General features: G+C 39.8%; 1 protein-coding gene across 1 annotated transcript in view; it reads left to right on the top strand.

Annotated features, from left to right (window-relative positions):
- The window catches only part of BEND5 (BEN domain containing 5), a gene marked incomplete at both ends in the record, with an annotated part of 551,257 nt that overhangs the window by 38,519 nt on the left and 485,634 nt on the right, over positions 1-27,104 (top strand). The window contains one exon of the mRNA XM_080348556.1: positions 1,934-2,058. Within this exon, the coding sequence (XP_080204682.1) occupies positions 1,934-2,058 (125 nt within the window). The remainder of the gene's footprint in view (positions 1-1,933; positions 2,059-27,104) is intronic.

The following is a 27,104-nucleotide window of genomic DNA, read 5'->3' as shown; positions in this document are numbered from 1 at the left end:
CCCGCCCGGCGCTGCCCGCTCGCCCTCCTTCTGCTGCGGGGGAAAAGGAGATGAAAAGGCTCGTGGGTCGAGATAAAGACGGGGGTCGCTCACCAGTTGCCGTCACAGACCAAAGAGACTCGACTGGGGGAAAACTGATTTAGTGCCACTTGAAATAGGCTTGGGTAGTAAGGAACAAAGATGAAACAAGCTAATTCTCTGCCTCAGCACCCAGAGCACCCCCTACTCCCCCTGCCCTGCCCCTCGTTCTGCTCAGGTTCCCTCCCTCACTGCCTGGGTGCTGGGTTTGCCCTTCCTAAAACACGTTTTCACTGAGGTGCCAGCACCCTGCCTGGGGCTGTGCTGTGCCGCGGAGCCAACCAAACCCAGCTGGGACCGGCTGGGACCGGCTGGGACCGGCTGGGACGGCTGGGCAGCCCGGGCCCCCCTCAGCGAGCCCGGCCCTGCACCCCACAGCCCTGCTGGGGCACGCACCCCCCGCTCAGCGCTGCACTTCATTTACACTGGGCAAAGGTATTCCAGCTCTACAATATTACTAGTTTGGGGGATTTTTCCCCAATATTTCATATGGCAACCGTGTCCCTCAGGCGAGTGTTGAGGAACAGATTGTTAGCACAAAGCGCTTTTCTGCAGGGGGGGTCAGTGAAGAGAATTTCCTTCTGAAAAGAAGAATGTGGGTAGGAAAGTAGAGGATAACATCAAAAATAGGGAAGATTTAAAATGTCCAATTAGTAAAGCCAGAAACAATTTAGGATAAGGAAGAAATCCTGCAAATATATTGATGAACAGAGCTGAAAATATGTTTTTCCCGCCTTTTTTCCACAACAGTTGGGCACGTTACCAACGAACAGTCACGTTGACTGAAATGGGACCTGCTGAAGCGGGAATTGTTAAGCTCAAATAGCATCATAAATAAGTATTTGAACCCAACAGTGTACATCCAACCCCAAAATATACATCTAAACCTAAGAATCTGTCTGGAAATATAAAACAAGGTCATCTAACAGCGCTATTATTTCCGAAGCCTAACTTAGCGCATGAGCTGAAGCATGGTCCTGTCTTACGAGACCTGGTGAGATGGGTTTCAGGTTGGATCAGGAAAACACGACGTCTTATTTTTGTACTTTATAAATGAAATGGACAGTCTAAACCCTGTCTTTCAAACTCTTGGCACACTTCAAAGGAATAATGCCAATTTAGCAATTTAAAAGCACTTTGCAAGTTCTCCCAGTGCTGAACTTAATTTCCATAGCCGGTGTGGTTGCTTGCTGAATAACGCCATGGGGGACAATGTAGCTCTGGCTATATTTAAAAACGTTATCCCATGAAATTCACCAGGAGAAATCTGAGGCGAAATGTTACAGCCGCGTTTGTGTCTGTGGAAGGAGGTGATGGGGCTGCAAATGGTAAAGGAAAAGTGTTGAGAGGTTTGGAATGAGAGAGGAGACGGAGGCTGGGCCAGCTGTGGGGAGAGGGCGCTCGGGGCGCCGGGGGCAAATGGGGGGACTCCAGTTTAGAGATGCTGGAACGGGAGCAGCAAATGGAGAGAACGAAATGCAAACAGGTGGCGGCTAAAGTAGGTGCGGGGACTTTATCAGAAAAGTGGGGAAAAAAAGAGAGGTCATTAAAAGGATGTTAGAGGACACAACTGGAATACTCAAGTAAGAGAAAACAAAGTATCGATTTGATTGAATTAAAAAAATCAATGTTGTCTTATTTTTGGTATATTCATATGCATGTAGCTTACTGCTATGTATTTTATTCTCTGACTATGATTAAGTCTTTTAAAATAATTCTGAACTGTTGTAAGGCTGATTATACTTAGATATTTTGGCCAATAGCGGTGGGAGTTTTGGAAACTGTTCTCAGTGTAGCTCCTGGAGAGTTTACGCGCCATACATTAAAATGCATTCTTTTCGTGTGTTCTTGGTAGGTAACCTTGGCCGGGTGGACCACGTCACGGAGTTTGAGTATGACCTGTTCATTAGACCAGATACTTGCAACCCCCGCTTTCGAGTCTGGTTCAACTTCACTGTTGAAAATGTCAAGGAATCCCAGGTAGGTGATGCTGAATTAGACAGTATGTTAGCTTTAAAAACTCCTGACTCCAGAAGATAGGTTTTTTTAATAAAAAAATGACGTCCAGGTTTTGTAACTAAAAATTTGCTGTAAAATACTATTTTGTTCTTTAAATTTTTAGAAATAAAAGCAGGTATCGGTATGACTGGATTTCACGGTGTTTCTCAGCTGTGCCAGACAGGAGGTAATTACAAAGACACTATAACTTCTGCCACTTAACAGAAGTTGTATTGGTAACGGCTGCTATGTGTCTGTGTTAATAAATACAAACCAAATATACGTGTTAATATATGAAAAAGAAGTCCATCATAGCTGTTTGGATATTATCACTCCAGCCTACATTTAATAGACGTGGAACAATGTGGTAGCGTTGCAAACAGGTGTTACTGTAGTGACTGTGTTAGAGGAGAAGTTTCCTGCCAATGTGGGAGGTTTAAATGTGAAACAACTTGATAGGAAACTGGTTCACCTACTTTTAAATAGTGTTTCTGTGCAGTGAAAATAGCCCATGAGAGAGAAACTTCTTTGCTCTATTTTTTCACTTCTCTTAAATTAAGGAAAAAAAAAAAAAGTTATTTTCTAACTTTGACAGTGACAAATCAAAATAGATTTAATTGCACTTGTCACGGGTACCTTGCACTTTATTCTGGTGTTCTTAGTTTATCATAATCAGACTGTCATTTTCACTTAATGGAAAGAAAACACATTTAATAAGAGAAGAAACTACAAAGTTTGATATTTGTATTCCTGCGAGACCAATATCTTCATATCCACCACTGTACCCTTCCTGCTACAACTGGAAATCATGACGTTGTTTATCTCCCTTCCTGGAGCCCGATACTTTATCAGACAGACCCTTTCTGCTGCTGTGCCTTACTCGACTATGATCAAATTACGTAGTCATGAGATGAATGGGAATCTGTCTCAAGGAGGCAAAGAGATCTGGTAGAAAGATACAATATATATCTAGTGCTTACAGGATATTTGTTTTCATGGTTGTTTACATGAAAGAGAATGGCTTCACTATTAAGTTTGACTTGTAAGGTCTGTTTTTATAATGTGTGTTCCTATAATCTTTTCTTCATCTCTCCAATTTCCGTTCAAACGACACCTGCATGGACGTGATCTAGTCTGGAACCTTTTTTAGGTCTCCGTACTAGCGGACATGGGCAGTATGAGTCAGTGCAGCTCAGCTGTATTAAACGAATGTTAGTAATTGCTGCGTCAAACATACTGGGGAATCTGGTTCGTGCATTTTGACTATTTTCTCTTTTACTAGAAAATAATAAAAATGAAAATCATACCATTCAGTATTGCTTGAAAATTTTGCACAAATACATGAGTGACTTTGATCACCTTGTGTGCAAAAGTAGATATTTTAATAATTTTATATAATAATTATGTGTATAATATTATATTTATTTCTAATGTATCATATAGTGATGTGGGAGGAAGGCAGATCTATACATTTATATATTCAAGGTCTGATTTCAGCCATTTACATGAGGACTCTAATTGAGTAGCTCCTTTTATTAGTTTTCTGTATTTTCTATATTACTTTTCCTTTTCTTTCCTCTTCCTTCAACTTCAAATTTTTAAACAACTTTATTTACTTAGATTTGAAAATATGTTGAAGATTTTCTTCTCGTTATGAGAATATCTCCAGCCTTGCTTGATATTTCACACTTAAGCCTTTACTTGCAAAGAAATGTATTTTGATAGCATCGTGAGGAAACAAGAAACCCCCTTTCATTATCTGACACCAGAAATCATCCATTCTGTTTTTTTTTCCTATTGCATGAGACCAGTCATTGACACCCAACAGTGGAAAAAGTGAACAAAGATGACACTGTGAAAACAACAGCCAAACAAACACTAAGAACACATCATTGTCATTTATGTATTTCTGGTTTAGCTTTCAATTCTGCTACTGAATAGTAGTGCAGATTTTACAGTACATTTAGTGTAGTATTTTGTGTTATTAATCTAGTGATAAATTCAAGAGCTCTTAGGCATTCCTGACAGCCTCACCTCCCATACAGGATTGTTCTGTAGAGAACAGGTCTGTTACATTCTAGTTTTCATTTTCTTAAGCCATGGAGCTTCCACCTGCTATGTCTCAAAACTGTCCCGTTGACTCATCTCGTCAGTGTTGCTTGATATTTAGCCTAAAGCTTTCCTTTATTTAATCCCGCTATTCCCAGTTGCAATTCTGCTTAGTAATAGCTCCTCATGGTACAAATAAATCCTCATCATCCTTGGCTAACATTTATATTTCTGTAAATTACAACATTCATCTTCATTTGTGTCTCAACCTAGCTATCATGTTTTGTTCTTCCAGCCCTATATCCAATAGAGCACTTTACCTTTTAAGTGTTTAAGTGTTTTTTGGCTTTGGAACCTTTGGACTTTGATCATATATAAATCTTACCATCCCTTTGCTAATTAGTCTGGTTTCCCAGGGAAACAAGACTTATACGACCGCACAGTCTACTTGCTAGACTAGGTTTTTGTGGGGCTGCTGATCTTATCCTCTCCTTTCTCCCTCAATATCTTCTTAACTCTTGGCTGGGTTCAACAGCACGGGCAGCAGTTCCTAAGGAAAGCATGCTGCCAGGTGCCAACAGACCCCTCAGTGCTCTCACTGGCAGAAAGGCTCTGGTACGAGACAATTTCTTCCTGAACACGAGGGGATTCACAGGGGAGATGCGCAGGAGACCGTACTCATTGGAATTTGCATCTTTAAGATACCAGAGAATCCAACCATGAAATCCAAATCCATAGCACTTAGTAGTTTTTCTTCTTGCAGAACTTCTTGGTTTTAGTGTTATTATTCCTTTTCCAGTTCCTTCAATATTTTTTATAGCATGGGACTAAAATTGAAGGGACAATTGTGGGTGCGCTGGCTTCCCAGCCGACAGAGAGGGGACTTGAGTCCCTTTGCTCTGTTACTGGCTCAGCACAGACAGCTGGAAACTGCAGCAGCCTTTTGTTGCTGGATCACTATGGAAACTCGTGCCTCATTTGTTGTTCTCTAACATATATAAGTCTTCTTCAGAATGATTGCTTCCTTCCTTCCTTCCTCCTGTTCCGTGTGCCTTAGGTTACTGTTGAGCTTCAGTAAGAAGAGCAAGCAATAGAACTATCTCCTGTAGCACAGCAGTGAGAGGCCTAAGATTTTCAGCATTATTTTTAGAATTCCAAGATTTTTTTAATGTTCATTTCCTTCAGTTACAGTGCAAGCAGTAGACTTTTTATTTCAAAGTTGGTAAATTAACTTCTACCTCCTTACGACTAGGACTGCCACATCAGACACCCTATCTTCTCAGTTTTATTTGATACTATTTTAGCAAGGAAAAATCAAAAGAAATAGCTAGTGGCTTGTGTTTAAGGAACAAAAGAACCGTCACGTGAGATACCTGTGAGATGTAAAACTTGATCTTCAGGTCTCTTTATATGGTTTCTGACTTGCAAGTCGCTTGTTCTGAAACGACCTGAGCTGTAGATTGTTTTGGTCATTTGTTCAGTGAATTGAATTAATGTCGGTATCAGAAAAAACCAAAAAGAAACTGATATGTTATATTTAAAAACTATAATAATGCAATGGTTACACTTACAATAAACATCAAAGGGAGAATGAAAGAAACGGGATTTGTTGTGGAACACCTGGTCTCGTGGGCAAAGGCTCTGATTTTTCTAATGATATACATGTCAGGCTGCTGGCTGCTTCTGGATAATGGTCTTTATTGGGCAGGGTTTGTTTCCTATTAACTTTAGCCGTGTCCCTTGCAACACCTTCTACAATTTTGCTAAGTTCCTCCTCTGTGGAACCAAAATTGGGTGAACAAATGCCATCTCCAAATTGCATTCTGAGTATTTTAAATAGGCAGTGCTTCAGATGCCTGGCTGTTTCTGAGCTGGAACGTCCTGAAAGGTGTTAGTGACAGTGATCAATTTGAGATTTAGGGGGAAAAAAGAAATGTGTGTACGTGTGATAAATGATAAAATACTCCAGTATACGAGCATTGGAGGATTTTACCGGTGAAAAGAACGATTATTTCTCTTGGGGGCCATAGACAGAAACTAGACTCCAGTAGCTGATGCTCATTGCTCCAGATACTGTAGCCATGCTAGGAAAGGATGATCTCTGTCCTGGAGAATTTGCTTTTGAGGAGAGAGAAGAGTTGAATATGACAAAGTGATGAAAGGATCAAAAATGACTGTGAGGATTTTAATTACTCTAACAAACAGCAACCATATTATAGCAATGAGTAACGCGCGTCTAGGCCGCATGATGCATTCTGTGTGTGTATGTACCTGAACAGCTCTGCTGTCTGGTGAATCATGCTCAGAAATGCTATTTTCACTGAGATTAAAAAAAGCATTCCCAACAGAAGGGATTTCCTAATAGTGCCTAATTTGGTTCTGTAGGTGTTAATAAACACATTTGGAGTCCTTCATCGCAAAGGTACTGACAAAATATACCAAGAACAGAGGAGAAGAGCAGGTATTTGGCAGCTAGGATTGGATCATTACTTACAATTAATAAATTAATCCAGATTGAGGTTAAAATCAAAGAAACAATTGTTCTTTCCTTCAAAGGCATTCTTTGACTCCAGATGGTTTTTTGGATTTTTTTATATGTGTCTATAGAAAAAAAGGTAGCCTATTCTTTTTCATAAATTGAAATAGGATGCCAAGGTAAGAGAGATAATATTGTAGCTGAACATTATTATGAACACACAGAGCTCTCATAATAGAGTTTTCTCTTTTATTTTTCATTTATTTTTTTTGTCCTACGCTGTTTTGCAAAATAAAGCAGGCTGTAAGATCTCTGCTGTCTTTAATTATTTAGATTTTCAGGAACTATTTGTTATTGATGTTGGAGTTCTTAGTTTGTTCAGGCCTCTTATTGCTGTTTTGAAACAACTGCTGATCCTTGGCAGATAACAGCTTCTTTATGGGGTTACAGCTGTGATTGTTTAAAGGTATGGATGCCATGTGTATAGGGAGAGGTGATGTTTTCATTATACCCATTGCTACATTTTAGAGAAGCAGGGAAGGGGGAGAAAAGGCAAGCAGGCACGATTTCAAGTGCTCCAGCTCTTTCTGGCCTGAGAACTCACCCCATGTAGTGAACTCCTGCAGAAGCAGCTGCAAAGTGAGGAGGAGTGAGGGTGACACGAAAAGCAGCTGAAAGCTGGGAACGGGCCACCCCTTCACTGTCCTCCTGAAGCCGGCGTGCTGCACTCTGCTGCCTGTGGTGATTTACGGTACTGGTACCAAGATGTATTATAACGTCTTATTGTCTTTCCAGGGTCTCATTTCAGAAGACAGATATTTTCTTTACTGTTCGTTAAAGGTTATATTGCATTTCCCTGGCTTTATAAAATGCACGTATAGAAGTGTGTATGTTTTTATGGAGAAGACTTCCATAAACCGTATTTTGACTTCTAGCATTTCCTAACCAATCTGAAATACATATTTTCTGTAGTGTATTTCATTACAAATACCTGCTTGCTAAATGAAGCATAAGTAATTCCTTGTTGAATAGTTTGCATTAATAATGTATTAATCCACTTCTGGTCAGTTCCTATAATCTCCCTAAATAGCTCTTTATAAGAATTTAAGAGAAGAATCACTGAGTTATTTGCATTTTGCCTTTTTAAGCAGCCCTCAGCTGTTGCCCATCATTAGGTGCTCTTCTTATGTTAATTTGTAGTGTACTAAAAAGAGGCCTCTACCTCTTCCTGTATTTTGGTGTTTTATTCACTCTTTACACAGGTAGACAAACCTAATCATTTACACATACCGGTTTTGTTTTGTCATATAAACTGATTTTGTTTCTCTCTTCTGATACTTTTATTGAAAATAACCTAATTTTAAGAGATTGAAGGCAAAGGGTGCTGATACCTGCGCACTGCCTCTCCAAGCATGTTTAATGAATTGAAAGTTTGAAATTTGAAATCTGGAGGTTTATAAAGAATAGGCATCTAGGACTCATAAGCAATCTGAGTCAAGCCATCATCTTAACTGGCGAATCTGAATAGAGTATGTATAAGAACTTGATTACAGAGCATGCTCGTGTTGCCTGATTTTGGTGCTCCATCCGACCATTGTGGTGACACAGCAGAGTCCTGCTGGGACTCAGGTTCAGAGTGGTGTGAGATGGTTTCCAAACCAGAATCTTCAAAGCATAGAACAAGGTCTGTGTTCCTGAAAAGATAAACGTTGAATTTATGTGGCTGCTATAAGTCTGGTTTTAGAAGAGGGTTTTGGTTTGCTTTTCAAAGCAGCTTAGTACCGAGTGTGCTTCAACACTCCTTGTACAGAAAGGTACAGTGGTTTAAATTTGCTGTTTCTAGAAAATGTATATGCTTGCCTAATTCCTTTCCTCTCTCTTAATGTGCTCATTAAATAGTAAACAATTAAAATGAAATTCAATTTTGTATGAAACGTATATCAATTACTGTTTCAGTCAGCAGTGTAAAACATGGATGTGGACAAAGTAAAAACTTCATGCAAATAAACATAGAGTAATAGAAATGTAGCAATGTACCAGAATGAGCGAGTTTTATGTTTCTCTGTGGTATCTTATGGTACCATAGCATGTGGTGATGTGGATCCATCGGTTTTCACTGGGAAGGGCTCGGGTTCTCTGCAATGTGTGTTGACAAATACAACGGATTCTTTCAGAGGAGCCTTTGAAGTTTCTGAAAGCAGTTTCACTGATCACTGTGTTTGAAAGTGAGAGGATTTCATTGTAAATCAAAGGTGCGTGGGGTTAGACGATATGTGCCGTGATTGAAGGAATTATTTATTTACTGAGGAAGCCGTATGAAATGTTAATTAAATAAGAAACAAAGTGATGACATTTAGAGTAGATTGCATGTTCGTCTCAACGTTTAAAAAAAGAAAAATCAATTGGACATGCTGCAGTTTTGAAGAAAAATACTTTTGCCATTTTGGAAACTTGTGGCTATATTGGTCATGTATAAAATTAGATTTATAAGTGATGATTTTTCCAGGTTGGAATCCTTTCAAGTACATATGACTTTATTTTGGATCAATAACTCAGTTGTGCTTGGAATAGGTTGAGGGCGCGTGTGGAGCTTTGGTAAGTGCAGCAGAGTGTGCGTCTCCATGAAATTATCCAAAACTGCCGTGGAATTTATCACCCTTTAGAAAGTAATGGATACAGATAGGTTAGTAAACAGAGACAGTATTCAGTGCTAGTAAAACAACTGCAGTTCTGATTAAATGTTCTCTCTTGTCAAGACAGTGTTAAATTCATAAACTTTTTCTGTTGCAGGTGTCTCTAAGCACGGTTTAGATGTCAGTGTTTGGTAATTATTGCATACATAGTGCGTGTTTCAGACTTAACCCAGGCTTCTGCTTACGGGAATCTAATGACCAGGTGTGTTTAATTTCCTATTATGGTGGCACCTGTCACTCAAGATGTCAAAAATACATTATAAATGCCATAAACAAAATCAGCACTGTGATGATCTTGATGTCATGATGTGACAAGTGTACTTTTCTTTCCATTTAAAAACTTTGTTATTTATTATTAACTACTCTCCCTTTTAGTTCCAGTGTTAATTGTCTTCCATGCCAGTTTGGTTTTGTTCTGCTTTTATTACCGAGAAGTCTTTGCATCAGAATGCAGAAGCATAGAACTAAAGTCAGAGAAAATGTTTTTACATTGAAGAGATGAATCTGAGTTGTTTTAAACTTTCCTGCTTTTAGATTGTTTTTTAAATTTTTCTTATGCAGAATATTCCATGTTTGAGCCATGGTAGGTTGAGATACAGTGCAGAAATTGCTGGAACCTGAAGATGAAATGTATGTAGGTCAATCCACGTTACTGGGAGAGGGAAACGGTTTGGTGTTTAAGTGACAGGGCAGAAAAAGAGAAGCTAGTGCTGAAAAACTCTAGGAAGTTATGTTTTGTCTTCCACCAGGCGAGTCTAGGAATGAAAGAATAGTGATATTCCGAAAGAGGTGACTGGTTTGGAATCAGCTTGGAAAGAGCGGTGGAGGAGTCGTTCCCTGCCTGCGGGGTGTGGGTGGGCGTGTTGAGCACTGGGCCCATTGCCCCCTGTGCTGCCGCCGGGAGCCGCGCTGCTCACGCCTGGCTTTGCCCCCGCTCCCCACCGCTGTGCGCCGCCCGGGAGGGTGACACCCGGCCCCGGCCTGGGTCACGGCGCACACAGCGTCCTTACGTGTCTGCTGCCTTGCAATACGTGAAATAGCAAGCAGAGAAAACTTGAGTTTTGATGGTGAAAATGAGAAATAGGATTGAGAGGATAAACAAATTCCTGAAAGTACGTGTTGTGCTATATTATAGGCAATAAGAGCCTTCCACTTGGCTTCTGTGGGAGCTGTTAGCTGGAGCAAAGGAGCTGTGAAGAGTGCTAGATCTTCCTCTGGTCTTGTGTGCCTGTGACCTCCATCAGAACGGGATATCAAGTGCTTAGCTTATAGAATTCTGGAGGTATCAAGCCTTAAGATACGCATCTTCAGTTTTTTAAGGGAGCAAAGAAAATGGCTGTAGCTACTTAAACTACTTATTTTATATATATATATATATATATATATATATTTAACTGTTGGTTGCAACTGGAAGATTCTTCTGCACTGTATAGGTGACCCAAGCTATTACAGTATATATAGTTAAATCATTATGTTTTCCCCAGAAAAAAAATAATATTTCTATTGAAGAGGCTGTGAAATATGTTGTAAAATGAGTGTGCTATTTTTTACTTTGAGAAATTAAGAAAAATAACATTGGTTTACATATTGACCCTCAAACCAGAACTGCTGTATTTTTAATGCATGACAGGGTGTAATAAACTGTGCAGAATTGTAATGATTGAGTACAGTTGCACCAGTTTAGGATCTGGCTTGCAAACCTTAGGTACTATTTGCTGTCACACCACTGCTCAGGGTGGCTGTGGTTCTTCTTTTGTGAACTGAGGAGCTCTGTGGAAGCTTCTAATTTTCCTAGTGGCGCTACGGTGATGAACTGGAGCTCGTTACTGTAAACTGATGGCAGCTGTTAAAACTATTACAGGCAGAGACTTTTTATTGAAGGGAAACATTAGGCAGTAACTGGTAGATTTCTGACACAGTATTACATAAAGCTTCCTGTTAGGAAGGAGAGCAAAGAGAAATGGATCTGAACCCATTAGTATCAGAATTACGTGTCAAAAAGCTAGAGCAGAGTTCAATTTATTTCTGCAATAAAGTGTGAGCTAGAGATTGACTTGACAATTATTTTACCTTACATTGCTCTGGTTGTTCTGAGATGACTATTCCAACATCAAATCATCTTGTTTGGACATCTTTTACTGAATAACATGCTAGTCTAAATATGCATTATGTTATGCGGGAGCTAAAACTCAGAAGGTTTTTCAAGGAGAAATGAGATTTTTATTACTATTTTTACTAAAGGATGTATATACAGTGGAAAAGGTTCAGTATGGATTTAAAACAACTGCATGTGTTTCTGCTAAATCTGATGTACATGTTGAATAGGGTTTGCGTTGGCACTGAGAGGATAATCTTTCTGAAGCTTTTAGTAGCTTGGTCTGAGCAATATAAATAACCTGCCCCAAACCATTTGTCTTCCGAGCCGGCCCCGAGCAGGGTCGGTGCTTCTGTTCAGCAGCATCCTGCTTCCCTAACGGTTTTCCAAGATAACTGACAACAAATGGTGCAAACGCTTTCTTAGCAATTTCCACTTTGAGAAGAATATTTTTGTCAACATTTTTGCCTGTTTCATATATATGGCTTCCGACTGGACAGTGAGGTCCATGAGTTCAGATCCTTGACCTCGTGCATTGTCGCCAGCTTTTACTGGAATGGCAAATCCGGATGGGTTTTTCTTGCCTTGAAATCATGATTCTCTAAAGAACGGTTACTTAATTTCCTAGTTGTGTAGCATATTATTTTAAGGGGATTGTGTTCCTTGTCCTCATATTACCCTCTGAAAACTCACGTGAAGTTTCACAGAAAACTCACTAACATTTTTGTAAGTAGTTTCTTGCACTGGTGTGCAGGTTCTCCCGGCAGGTTTCCCTGTGCCACCGTGTACTTTAATGGATGCAATGTGAAACTGATGCAGAGAAGCAGGATGCTGCTGTGTTGTGTCTTGCTGTATGTTTGTGCTCTGGTCTTTGTGAACTCTGGGGGCAAAACTAATCCCAGCATCAGAGGACCACAGAGTATTGTGGGATTCCTGGCCGGACATGCTTGTCCCTGCAAACTTGCCATTGATGCCGAGTACCTCCAGCGTGAGATTCAGAATCGCCTCATAACCACATTAAACAGAATATCCCTCCTGGCAGGCACATGGAAAGGCGATTCCACAGGTTTGGAGCAGCCGGGATGAAGCTACAATAACTGCTCCCTGTGGGTTCCCTCATCTCTATGGCTGCAGAAGGACCAAACAAATTTACCTGCCTGGGTAAATTGTTACATGGATTCTAGTTGTTTTAATCACAAAACTTACTTGAGTAATATATATTTATTGTCCTGATTTAAAGCCTGCTCATTATAAAAATCAGCCTATAAAAAGAGATTGTATGTATGTAGGAAGAGAATTCCTTTTTGCCAGGAATTTCTCATGCATAAATACAAATGAATATTCTAAACGTAAATGTTTGGCTGGATTATTCTTCAGAGACACGTACTGATTTCTGTTGTCACCCTTCAGTGAGATTTAGTGTAGATTACTAGGAAATCCTTTCCAAGCACATACTGGGAAAAATGTGAAAGATGATTTCCTTGACAGTCAGTGAGAAGAGCCAGAGTAGATGTTAACTAATGAACTGCATTCACTCCATCAGCTGCAGGTCTTTCAGCTTTAAAAAAACAACCTGCTTGATGCCTATAGTATTCGGGTCCATATTGTGCGTGATGTGCGCGAAGTGTGTTTTCACACGTGTAGCTCAGCAGAAGGGCGGCGTTGCTGTTCCTCGCAGGTCTGTGCAGGGCTGCGCCTCTCACCGCACCGCCAGTGCCGCGCAGTTCTGCAGCCTGGACTGTTCTATAGAGCAGCTTGGGCTATTCTATAGAGCAGCCTGGACTGTTCTATAGAGCAAGTAGTGCGACTCTCATAGTAACCTATGCGTGATGGCCAAGTTTAGTCCTAAAATATCTTCCATTCAGCTTTCTAATAAACCCAAAATGCATAAATTGGTGAATGTTACAGTGGCTTTGATAATTATGGATAATAAATATCAAGATCATCTAAGAATTCATAACAAATGATATTCAACAGCTACAAAATCTGAAAAATGTGTCACTTCTAAAGTATTGTCAATAAATGGTTTAAAAAATACTTTTTACCATATAGGAGATGATACTACAGCATTGCTGCACAGTGCTCTATTTTGATAAGACTTAAGGAATACTTTCTAGCCCCTGCTTTGCCTGTTCTGTAGATCATACCCAACATACAGACTGGGGAGCAAACTCAGCTGTTGTTCTTCAGGAAGCGCTGATGCTTGTGCTTGGATAATGTGCGGTCAGTAGCAAAGGTACAAATATTGAAATGGTGCACCTCTGTATTTGCATTTCCTCAAAACATCTGGGCACATTTGGAATGCGGATTGTCGGTGATCTCTCTCTGATGTGCTTCAAGGAAAAAGGCAAAAGGACTTCAGGAAAAATATGAATCTTTGTGGTAAAACCGGCTTTATGGAAAGTCAAACAAGCAGAGGCATTTTAACAGAATTTTCTCCTGACTTATCCAATCTTAATTTGATCACTTTGCCAAAGTGTGTTCCTTCGCATGAAGTGTGTGGGGGAGATACTCGTGAATTTGCATTTTCATTAGATTTAGCATTCAGCACCTAATGCCATAAATTTGTTTTTGAAACTCTTTAATTCCCCGGAGTGTTTCAGCATATTGAATGCTATTTGCTTTGTATTATGTTGGCAGCAAATTTGCGGTGAAAATGCTGTCAATATATATTCATAGCTAACATTGTTAACTAAAAGCAATATTGTTTTTCTATTGTAAGCTGTCACAAATGTTTGGCACCCTGGTGTGTGAGCCAAAAATATGTCAGAGAAAGGAATGAATATTTTGGAAGAAAAGTGCAGTGATAGTGTCAAGTTTTGTGTATGAAAATGCATTTGTGTTTGTACAGCCCTGTACAGCTGGGGAGACTGTGCTTTGTAGTGATGTAAAGTTAGAACATTGGGAGGGCGCGCAGGCTGTTACAGATATTATATTAAATGATAGGACCCCAGTAAACGATACAGCCATTTTACTTTCCAATGTAATGCAATGCTCATCAGGTTGTAAAATGTGTTCTACTAAACCCAAGAGTTATTTTATTAAAAGATATACTATATATGTGGAAAATGAATGAAAAGTATTCTGCATTTTTGCCTGTTTTTGAAGACAAAGTGTGTAATTAGCAAGAACAAATGCCAAGTTTTTCGCATTCTCCTAGGGCCTATCCTTATCTTTCTGTGAGTCACACTGATTTTGTTTATTTAAATTTGTGTATTCCTTTTTCCAATAATTCATTCTTTCCTAATGAAACTGTTATGGTTTTGTATCCACATGCTATCGTAAGAATGCCTCAGAACAAAGTGTTTCAGACAACTTCTGTGGGGAGAAACGTGGTGTAAGAACAAAAAGAAAAACTCTGTGTACCACACAAATAACCGCGTTAGTGCTACTAATAACAGGTGCCCATAAGTTAAAACAAGACAAATGGCAATATTTTCTGCTACTCTTGCAAACATGTTAAGCCAGAGAAGTTGTGAGCTCAGCAATGCGAGGAGAAACGTGCAGAGGAGCAGTCAGGAGCACGGCGATGTCCCCGTGCCCGAGCTGGCTTGTCTGGGTCGGCACAGAGACAGGACAGCAAGGGGAAGGGCTGGGACAGACGGACGCGTCAGCCCTGGCCGTCTCTCCCACTGAAGGGCCAGAGCTTCAGCAAGATACAGGTTTTCTAGAGTTCTCTGTCCCATGTAGTATTTGTCTACATTCACTTAGGTGAAAAGATTAATCCATATGTAGTGAAACTGGAAAACCCAGAAATGTTGTAATTCATGACACTTTGTGTCAATCTTTAGAAAACTGTGCTGTTTTCTGAAATTTCTGAGCCACGACATGTAAAACTTAGGAAACATTTTTGGCAAAACATCAATACATTGAATATTCAATATAATGTCCAAAAAGGAACTTAAATATTCTAATCTACTATTCAAATACAATATTTGGTAAATCTGGTTGACCACTATTTTTCATCTAGCAATACATTGTTGATACATATTAATGTGCGCTATTTTCTGTGATACTGGCTCACATCCCAAACATACAGCACCTGGTGGTGCTACATGACACCCAGAGCGGTTTAGTTTTCCCTCACAGCTGATCTCATCCCTCTGCTTCATAACAACCCCCCGTGCTTCCCCACGGAGCTGCGCCGTGCCGTGCCGTGCCGTGCTGCGCTGTGCCGTGCCGTGCTGCGCTGTGCCGTGCCGTGCTGTGCTGTGCCGTGCCGTGCCGTGCCGTGCCGCGCCGGGGGAGCGTGGCTGCCGCGAGGGACCGTGCTAACTCCCTGTTATGGACTCACGATCTTCAAACATTTTCCGATAAGTGCAAAATAACCCTGATTTCTGTTGACTTTAGTGAGATTTCAGTACTATTAGCACCTTGGAAAACTGGCACTCATATGCTGGTACCAATCTCGATACGTTTTCTTGTATACTTTCAAATAATTTTGCATAAAACTTCAGAGCTTTCTACAGTGATAATAGAACAATATAAGTCTATGAGGGAACGTGTCTTGCCCTGGACTCAGGGTTTTCTAGATTATTTCAAGAACTTGAGGGTAATTGAGCCTAATGTGTATCTGGAGAGGCAATATATTGGATGATTCAATTCACAGGTGAATAGTGGTTCTTTAAGACAATAAAACACTTTGACATTTCTTAAATAGCTCACTAGATAGGGGTTGCTGATTTTGAACAGGAGATAATGCTGCATCATACAGACAAGTGACAAAACTGGTTTTTATCCTAAATTCGACACTCTTTTGCTCAATGACGGAAAGATGCAGAGTCCTTCTAACATTGTTTGTCTTACTTTGGCATAACAGATTTAATCATGACTCTATCAATTTTCCACAAAGTGTTTTGTGTCTTGAATCACAGAGTGTTTAAATGGTGTACAGGTGTGGAATGAGTGTGCAGCTCATCCTGCCCGAAAGCTTTGGCTCTCTGGCACCTGGAGGAATGCACCTTTGTAGGCTTTCGGAAGTGTTTATGCAGCTTTAGCAAACTGTGTGTCATTTATCTGGCAGTTAGATTTCTATAATTTCTTGCTATCGTCAAGAGTTCCTTTCTATTATTTACTCTACTGCAAACTGTGCAGGGGGACCTTCAGCATTTTACTGTTGCTTTGTTGGATGTGAATTTGATGCTGCAGGAAGAATGAAGATACGTAAAACAAGTTATTAATCATACACAAATCTTTGTTTCTTTGTTTTTTCCACATGTGGTTGTTTAAACACTTGTTTTCCTTCTATTACTCTTATATGAAATAAAACGGTATCTTTTTGTACTTGAGAGCTTAGGCTTTATGAAAGACGAAGGCCTGTTGCTTGTGCCCCTTTGGAGAGGTGGTGGCACAGAAAGGAGCAGGACGTTTTTCAGCGTGTTCAGTTAGCCAGAATGATGCCCACCCCTGCTGAGCAATCCATGTGGAAGACTCTTCCAAGACATGTTACCCTTTTTCTACCAGAAGAAATGACTCAGAGCTCTCCCGTGGGTGGCTATTGCAACAGTGGAGCGTGGAGACTGAGAAATTAATAAAGTAAATAAGAAAGACAGTAAATATAGACCAAAACATTCTCATTTACTGTTAGAAATAAGAGAGGAACAGCATTAAGGTACATAGATAAAACAAACCAGCACTTATCCGTGGTGAAATCTATAAAATGTCTTCGATTGCTCAAGGGATCTTTAGATATAGCATTATTTTCTCTATCTTATGGATGACTTGACCACCTTCACTATGAATTTTTCATGATTTTCCTGACCCAGCAGCTCTTGCCTGTGGAGAGAGTAATACAGTATTGATTTGGGTCTTAGCTTTCTGCCTTTTTTGCCACAACAGGATTTTTGTAGCCTAGAAACCTCAATCCCTGATTACTCATTAGAGACTCGAGCAACTTTTCTTAGATCTGGAATGTAAGAGAAAAATCACTTGGTTACCTTTGTCGTAGGTAGCCTTTGTAGTGGAATTCCTGCTCATTTTGATAATGGGTCGTGGCGTTATTAAGCTTTCCGGATCGAACGGGCACCGCTAGGCCTTCAGATTGCAAAAATGCTGTTATCTGGTTAACAATTAGTGTGTTTGCAGCAGAACTCTACTGGTGAATGTGCTGCTTTAGACACGCACAGCAAAGCAGGGCAGTGAGCAGGGGTCTGTCCTCCTGCATTCCCCCGGCGCTGGTGCCGCGGTGACTCCTCCCTGTGCCTCTCAGGCACATTAGAAAATTGAGAAGAGGCCACGATGTTCCTATTTCTCATTTAATTTTTTTTTTTTTTAATAAAAAATCCATATCTTCCATCCTCTGAAAACTTCCCCAGCATTGCCATGGAAACAAGATTTTTAAAAGAGACTTAACTGAAATTTAGTAGCAGTTTTTATTTCTCTGTGATTCATGCTTCATAAAAATGCAAATGTCACACTAATACATGTTTTACCTTAATATTTTATACCACCATTTAGTCTTATTTGGTCTAATGTTTTTCTTAATTAAATTTTGAGCTTCTTTGAATGATTTTAAATTTGTACTGGGGATGTGTCAGGCTTTAAATTTTGACTGTGTGACACACAATTTAAGATACTGTCATAGGGGACAATCCATCATTTCAACCTGCAATCACAAGCACAACAAAAGATTTACAAGATTTTAAAAGCCTTTTGTTCTGACTGGAAATTTCTCGGCCCTTATAATCTTCCTTTCTAGTAAAGTATCACAGCAAAAAGGCATTTGATCAGTTCTATTTCTTTGTCTTTCACTTTATTCCATCTAACTACGTGCAGTTGTTCAGAAGATGAATTGTACTGCTTTCCTAAATAAAGCTTTTACTGATAGTTCTCTTAAGAGGGGTACTTTGATTAGCCCAAGCTACAGTGTCTGAATTGTATACACATACTTATATCAACGTGTGTAAATAAACACCATTGATTTAGCATTTTATTGCGGTGTAAACACGCCACTGTTGATAATGGTGATTCAAAACCGAAAATAGGCCTGTGATTCTCTCCTGTTTGGTCACAACTCACGTGACATGCAGCACTTTGCATTTCAGAAATGAAAATTAAGAACATAGGAAAAAAAGAGTGGTCACAGAGAAAATGCGGAGATACAGGAAAGCTTCCACCTTGCTGACTTCATTTTTTTAATAATAAATTGGTCTCAAGTAGTTTTACACCCTTTGTCTTAGTTAAGATTTACTTTGTTCTTGCTCAAGACACGTTTATTGTCCATGCTCTGCAGACACCGTATTTTGATTAACAGGGTACTGGATGTATGTCAAATGATGAAAAGAGTCTCAAACTATATTTGAAGCGAAATTCTGTGCAAATTTTCACTGAAATCAAACGGCATGAAATATTTATAATAAAGTTCTGGGTAAGAGGTAAGTTTCCCATCAGACAATGGTTGCATGAATTCGTCCACTCAGTGGAGTCCATGCAAAAATGCTCTAGATATATTTGTAGTGTTTAATGCAAGTGAAAAATAAGTATTTTTATTGCTGAAATTGTCAATTATTTAAATTCATGAACCTATTAAATAAATATATCATCACTGCCTATACTACAAATGCATCTGAAAGCTTCGGAACGTGTTGGTCGCGTTCCCAGGGCTGCCCACTCAGCTGGGGAGGAGGATGTATAGACGCTCTGCTCTGTAAACATGGAGAGTCCCGCAGTGTGAGCAGCGTGTTTGCCCATTCCTGCATGCCCAGCCTGTGTGTGTCTTCCTGCAGACGAATGCTCGGCGTTCTGGGTGCGTTGTGCTAAGCCGCAGAAAACACAGAACTCTTCAAAATCTCACGGTGTTGAGCAGTGTGCACACACGCGTGCACTTACAGGAACAGTAGTGAGAGGTAATCAAATCTGACTTGGACTGAAACAAACAGAATTGTTCGGCAGCGTCTTTCACTACAGGCAGAGTTGCTAATGTATTAATAAACCCGCCTAATTGACACTATCGTTGTTTCTATTGCTCGTCCTGTGCTACTCGCAGTGTTCAGTTTTTCCTTTGTTCAATATCCTCTTGTTTCTGCCTCTCTAAAGATGAGAGATATTTTTCCAAGTTAATGAGATTCCTATTTTGCTTAAATAAGATACATATTAATTATCTTTCTGTTTTAAAATATAATTGCTATGAATGTGTTCAACAGTTTGACTTGTGTTCCTCATCCTGTACTCCCTAATTGAGCGAATTAATTAAGAATTGGTGTTTGCCCATAAAAGAGTGAATGAGCAGCCTCAGTACTTCATGTCAGGAATGAAACCATAAATGAACATAATTATGTTTCACCTTCCTATTTACTCATTTCTGTGGGCATAAGCATTTAGTTAGTTGTACGCAATATATTGTCTTAAACAGTTTCATTTACACTTTGAGTTTCAAGAGAGGAAGGGTAAAAGCAAAGTTAATGACTAGATAATGATTTCTTTCTGAAAGGCTGAACATCACTTCTAATATTCAATTTGCAGAACATCAGGGTAGAAAACACATTTCTGGCAGTTTTTTGGTAACTACTTTATTTGGAAAGAAATTCTCAACACAAGAACAGGATCGTTTTGAGTCTAGGTGCCTGGGTGCTAATCCTGCCTCCATCTATGGTGAAGTGTAGTGAAGGTGTCTTCTATCTGTGTTGTCCCGTGTACTTCTCTAAAACCTCAGACACTGCTGATGGCTGCCGTTTTGTTTGAAATAATCCATACTGGAGCGTCAGAATAGCACGGCTTTTCTCCTTCAATTTACATAACCAACACAATATTCTTCTTCTATTTTGCCTGCTAACTGCATAGGAAATGAAATTCATTTCAACCAGCACATTGCTTGTTATAATTTTGCTTTTCTGTGGGATTGCTTTTGCTGTCCCTAGAGAAAGCCAACATTATCTGAATGATTTGGATGGGCTTCTTGAACAGCGAGCAGTTGCTTTGTCACTGAGAGGGATTCTGGTATCCAACAGCAAGATCAGATAGGAGAATAATTTGGCATTTTTATACAGGAACATTGTATTGCTACTGGATTAAATGAAAACTTAGTGATTATAGACTGGATTGACATATGTCAAACAACAGAATGATAACTTTAAAGAAGAATGCTGTATTAATTAATTCTAAGGTGAATCAAATTAAATAGACTGATGAGCAACAAGATGCACAGCTGAAGATTTCAATTTTAAAAGCTTAAAATTTGAGAAAGTAGAGAAATTACAGCATAATGAGAACTTACATAGAGGTCAGTGGTTGGACATCCCCCCGCCCTTCTCCCACCTCAATCACAGTAGTAATGCAGCGCTGCCCAGAAGAGACTTTCTCATGGGGTTGACTGAGTCCTTTGTTACCACAAACTCCTGAACTTGGCCACTAACCTTTCCGGTGCAGTATTCCTCTGGGAAGACTGCGCTGCGTGTTGTTCCTCTGACAGTCAGAGGCTCTCTAATTTATTAACTAGAGTGTATTTAAAACCACTTCATACCCATTTGTTCTTTTGTCAATGTTATTCTTAAGATTAACTGGCAATTCTGCCTCCCTATGGCTTCTTTCTCCTATGTAGTTATGAAGAACAGTCATATCCATTTCCAGACTTTGCCCTAAAATCAAGTCAGGCCTTTGAATCTCCTCCAAAGATCTGTGCCTTCTTCCTTCCTGCTCACGGCACTTGTGTTCTTCATTTCTGGTCATTTCTTTGCCTCCCTGTTTCCTGAGCCCGCAGGACGAGCACTGAGACAGTTAGTTGCTTTGTATTTGGTCTGAGCCTCTTGCAAGTTTTTCTCCTTGCTTCAGCTGCGAGTTTCTGATACTGTTTCCCTTTTACTTTAAAGACACTGGAAGCCTTTTGAATAGCTGAACTGATAAGCTCTGCAGTAAAGCTGACCTCAGTAACTATTTTCCATAAGTTCTCAGTATATTCCCTTTTGAAATAAAGGATGCTGCTGCTAATCTGTTTTCACGTACCTTTCTGTTTTCTCTGAATGGACGTAACTCGTGATTACTTTCCTTAAAGTATTTTGTATGACCACTTGCCTGTAATATACCATTTACAAAACACGTCCTCAGCTATATATAGATTACCTGTCTCTGCTTCCATCAGTATTGTTGTTCATACTTCTGCCATTCATTTACTGATCTTCCTATGCATTAAACCCAGGTTTGTCTTAGTTTTCAATGATAGCTCTTTTTATCAGCTATTTGATCTGAGAAAGTTAGCACTTCTAGATCTCGAGTGGTGTCATTCCCACTTTGAATAGCCTATGGATGTCTCACAGTAACTGTCCTTAAATCATCTTTGATGTTTTGTCACTCTTGTGGTGACTAAAGTCCTTCCACTGTAGATCACTTTTGTGTCTGCTGCTTCAACCTGGTTTTTGTTGCCCTTTCTGTTGAGGAGGGAGCGGTGAGTGGGATTTGCCCTGACATGAAGCACAGCCAGTGGAACGTTACCCACATCCAGCACGGTTCTTCTCTTTGCCCTCGAGTCTGTGTCCTCACCATCTTCATTCCTGGTACCCAGCTCGCTTCTCTTGTCGTGCTCCACTTGGAGGACAAATGCTTGTTTCACAGTTAAACTAGCTTAGAGCACTGAAATTCTGCTTCAGGTTCGAAGCACAGCGTCAGGACTGCACAAAGAATTGTCTGTGCCAAACATGTACTTTAGTTAGATCAATACCTTAATTCTTTACTGCCATTAATATAAACTGGAATCTCAGAATAATGAGATATAAATACCGAAGCAGTGTGTGTGAATTAGTGACCTCCTATTGTCCTTGGGGCCCCGGAGCAGTAAAGCACTGGAGGAAAAGGCGCTGTGATGGTGGTTGTCACAGAAGTGTTATTTCAGCTTTCAGATTATTACTCAGCAGGGATTTTATCAAATATGGGAAATCTGTGCGAGTCTTTCTTTCTCATAATATTAAGTTTCAGTTGATATTCTCTGTGAGAATCCTTTGAGTCAACACAGATGCATCGTAAGCATTAACAATTATTTTTAATCTTCTACTGAAATTCCTGAAAGTCTCTTCCGTTTTACACCGTCGTGCGGTGCGGTTCCCTAATACCGTGTTGTTCGTGCAGAACGGTGACCTGAGTAACTCCTAAAAGGTTGAGCATGATGCTGTAATGACTGCCAGCATTTCCCATTTAGTGGTTAACAGCTTGTCATGGATTAGTAAGTAGAATATTGATTGTCAAAGGTGAATATCATAGCAGATACATAAACAGAAAATATAAATACTGCGGTGCTTGTTTAGCTGTGCTGCCGCAAGTGCGATACGTTACGTACTAAGAGTAGTCCCGCTCAAGTCAGTATAGAGAGTGATAAGACTCTGCATAGTCTGTAGACTATATCAAGTATTTAAAACAGTGATTTACTTACGCAAGCACTAAACGCATGTAAGAAAAAAATAAGGAGGCTGGGATGCAACATAGTTCTACAGTTTATAGTTGCTTACTTGTACTTCTTGTACCTTTCTAAAAGTCTTTTAGTCTTTAGTATTTTCCTTTTAAATAATCCTTGTTTTGTTTGCTCTCTTCTGTTTACAGTTTAATTGATTTCATTCTCACTGTGTTCCCCTGGAGCCCTCCTGAGCTCCCCTCCTGCTCCCCCTCGCTGACCCGGGCCAGCCGCTGTGTCCTGGCCTGCTTCCAGCTAAGAGAGGCTCAAGGGTGTTTGAATTCAATTTGAGCCCATCTCTACTCCAACAACAGTGGTGCTAAAGTGATACCATTAGGTCGCTAAGATACTGTATAAGGCAACAGAACAGGGCTAATAAATGTGATTTCTTTTCTGGACAAAGTAACTTGTGCATTGTTGTAATCGATGCTCAAGGAAAGCACTCTGTTACATTGTAGATTCCAAGCACTGTGTCGTATTCTGCAAACCGCTCATTTGACAGTTCTTTTGCAAAACTGATTCCCCAGAAGGGAAGAACTTTTTTTGTTAATGATTCATTTAAACTTGACATATTTTAGTGAATGCTCAGGCACTGGGGATGGTGTTTTTTCCCCATCTATGTTCTTACCAGGCGTCTTCCGTTTGTCTCTGAAGAGGAAAGATTCCCCACAGTAAACTGTAAAAGCAGTGTGATTCTTTTTATTTAACAAAGGCAGCTTGTGTTAGAATACTTCTAATCTTCTTGTAGTGGAGGTAGCTGGTTTAACTTCAGTCTTTATATGAAACAATTCCGAAGTGAAACAGTTGTGTGAAAGCCAATGGAAACCGAGGTGTAAATTCAACAGCAAAGTCTGTACGGTTTTAAATATTTTATAACTTTTATGGTTAGAGAAGAAATAATAGGTACCATATAATCTTGATTTAGCAGGGCTTTTGTCCCTGTTACCAATAATATTATCATTATCAAAATGTATAGATGAGATTAGATTACAGCTGATATAATAACACTTTGAAAGCCACCCAGAGAGTGGTTGTTAAAGGTTCACTGTCAAAACAGTGAAGAAAGTATTGGGTGGCACTCTGTGACATTCTGTTCCTCAGTAGTCTTAAAGGGCAGAATAACATTTGCATCTGATGACACCATTCCAGGAAAGATTATTAAGAGACAAAAATAGAATGCAAAATGATCTGATGCTTGGAGAGAGGAAACAGCATCCTGGGATGCAGGAGCAGAATCACAGCCCACAGCACTTGTGGAGTCATGTTTTAGCTCTTCGCAGCATCTGTAAGGCCAAACCCTATCCCGCTTTGCACACCTCAAGAAAACTGTGTGGAGGCAGCTGAAAGAAAAGCAAAGAGAATAATCAGACATGTAGTAGGTGATTGCAAAGGAAAATCAGAAGAGCATAAGGCTGTTAGGAAAGAATATAGAGATAAAACATAATTTTCAAGTATGTGTGTCACTTGTGATTGGACAGTAAGTAATGGACTTGAGCTGTTGCAAGATACTGGAATTGCTTAAGGAGAATTTGAAATAGGTATTAGGGAAAGGTGTTTAGCTGAAAAGGCATCACTAGAATAGCCTGACCAGGAAAATGGTAATAGTGTCCATCGTTAGATATCTGCAACAGAGATTAGACAAGAACCCGTGCAGAGTGCCAGAGGCAGACCTGATTCTTGGGTATGTTAGTAGGCTGAAGCAGGTGACATCTGAGGTCATTTGCCTTAGAACAATGCTGATTTTCTTGGTAAATAAAACTTTAATTGATGTTACATTTGTGCTAGCAGGAAAACAGCAGAATCTTGATTTACATCTTGATTACCTCCTTTACCTTCTCATTACCTAGGGGAAATTAAATAGTTTGCATTAAAATTGGTTTGCATATAGAACAATGTAAAATATTCACAATGAAATATGTACAAACAGGATAGTGCAACCCTACTTGCATTCCAATTAGCATAGTTTCACATGCTCCTGTTGACAAAGGATAATAATAGGGATTAGTTTATAAACCTTAATTCATATGTGGAAACCTGACTTACACAAGTAGCTGAGTAAAACTACTTGCTTTTGGGATGACAAATAAGCTCCAGAACTAGGATATGTTTGGAAGCAGTGCTGCCAAACTGTGCAAATTGGGGCCCACTCAGCGATGACTTTAAGCTGACACTTAGAACTAAGTGTGCCCTACATTAGTCTAAGTCTGCTTGCCTTGAGAATGACAACTGTGCCTTACGGGATAAAGGCCAGAACATGCATCATCCCGGTTGAGCTTTGTCATATCTGATCAAATGCTTCATTTTTTGTTTTCTAAATTTGAAACTAATGGTATATTATAACATTTGAGATAACCAGGCCTATCAAAATATTCCTTCTTTACTCTGTATCCAGGGCTGCCCATATCTTTGCCTCAGTTTCACTGATTACAAAAAGAAGACAGTAGTACATACTGTACTCTGTAAGTTCTGTACACATGCGTGTAAAGTAGCACCTGTGCCACAGATGTTGCTACTGATACTTGTAACTTATGTTACCATTTATGAACAATTATTTCTTACTGTTCATGCTGTTTCTCTCTAATGGGATTTGAGATAATAACTGTAATGATGTAATATACCTGAATTCTGTTTTTTGTGGTTTTGTTTCGTGTGTGTGTGAAACCTAAGAACTTAATGTAGGTCAGCAGAAGAAATATTTGTTGCATATAATGTAAATGTATAAGGCTGTTGTCAGAGGATGTAGGGAGGCAACTAGGAAAGCTAAGGCCTCCTTAGAGTCTGCCTGCGTTGATGAGGACTGGCTTAGGGAGCAGTTGGGCAATCTGGACATTCATAAATCCATGGGTCCGGATGGGATGCACCCGCGGGTGCTGAGGGAGCTGGCTGAGGTCACTGCTGGACCGCTCTCCAACATCTTTGCCAAGACTTGGGAAACGGGAGAGGTGCCTGAGGACTGGAGGAAAGCAAATGTCACTCCAGTCCTCAAAAAGGGCAAGAAGGAGGACCCGGGTGACTCTAGACCGGTCAGCCCCACCTCCATCCCTGGGAAACTGATGGAACGACTTCTCCTTGGTGCCATCTCAAGGCATATCAGGGATAAGAGGGTCATTAGGGGCAGTCAAAGTGGCTTCACCAAGGGGAAGTCATGCTTGACCAACCTCATTGACTTTTATGAAGACATAATGAGGTGGATGGATGACAGCAGAGCGGTGGACGTGGTCTACCTTGCCTTCAGTAAAGCCTTTTGAGGTCCCTTCCAACCCCCTGACATTCTGGGATTCTGTGAATGTAAAAGGCACAAAGTAGCCTATAAAATCCTTAGCACTGTGGACATCTAGATGAAGCCTGCTGGCAGAAACATGAGGTTTGAGTACATGCGTGTATATCTGTTGATTGAAATGGGTCTTACTGCCAAGGCATTGCAAACTAAACGGTCAGTGCTGTCGCAGAGCGCATCAGCAATTTCAGGCAGACCAAGGAGACTGGGACAAAATTATTAATGGACAAATCAGATTTAAGAGCTAATGTAACTCAATTTCTTTCAGTGTTAAATAAGCAGAATGTACAACCTATAATTGTAAGGTAAACATGACATATAATTTTTTAGCTGTCAGTAAAAAGTAATCAAATTGAAGCAATACTGTTTCTTGGCTAAATATGTTGCGATTACATAGATATTTTTTAAAATGTCTTTTAGTGTGCCTCTTTGCCAAAAGGACACGCTCTACTTACGTCAAAGTCAATAAGAAATGTGTTTGTCCAAATGCGAGTCAAATCTATGCCTTTGCCTTCCGTTTCTTACGCTGATTTCTTTTTCTTTCTCTCTGTTTTCAGGATTCATCTTCTTTCAGTCAGCCCTTCTAGGTTCAGACCCCTCTGTTTCCTCATCTTCTTTCTCTTTGCTTTTAGACCTTTTTAGTTCTTTCGCCTTTGCCTTTTCCCCACTGCTACCAGGTTATAAAAGTTTTAACTTGCGTTGGCATAAAATTGAATTGCTTTCTATTTAAAAGAAAATAAAAGAAATAAAAAGATAAGAAAACAAATCCAGTAGCCTTGAAATCATTTTCTGAAAAACACAAGCTGTTATGTTTTCAGCCGTGCAATAATAGACACACTTTCATTATGGCTGATCTAAATTCTCAGGGCTGTACTTGAGCTATTTTTGTGAAGCAGGTTTTTATCTTTAGATTTTTTCCTTTAAAAGTGGGATTTTGTTCTCAGTTCATGAGATTGGAAGTATTAAAGTACACTTGTCCTTGATTCAGTTTGCTGCTTCTTCATGGTCCAAATTGCCCTTCATGCAGAGCTGAGCTTGTAATATGTGCTCTAGATGCTGAGTAAATG

This window comes from Nesoenas mayeri (assembly GCF_963082525.1).
Source record: "Nesoenas mayeri genome assembly, chromosome: 8".
Lineage (NCBI taxonomy): Eukaryota > Metazoa > Chordata > Aves > Columbiformes > Columbidae > Nesoenas > Nesoenas mayeri.
This window is presented reverse-complemented; position numbering and strand designations above follow the sequence as displayed.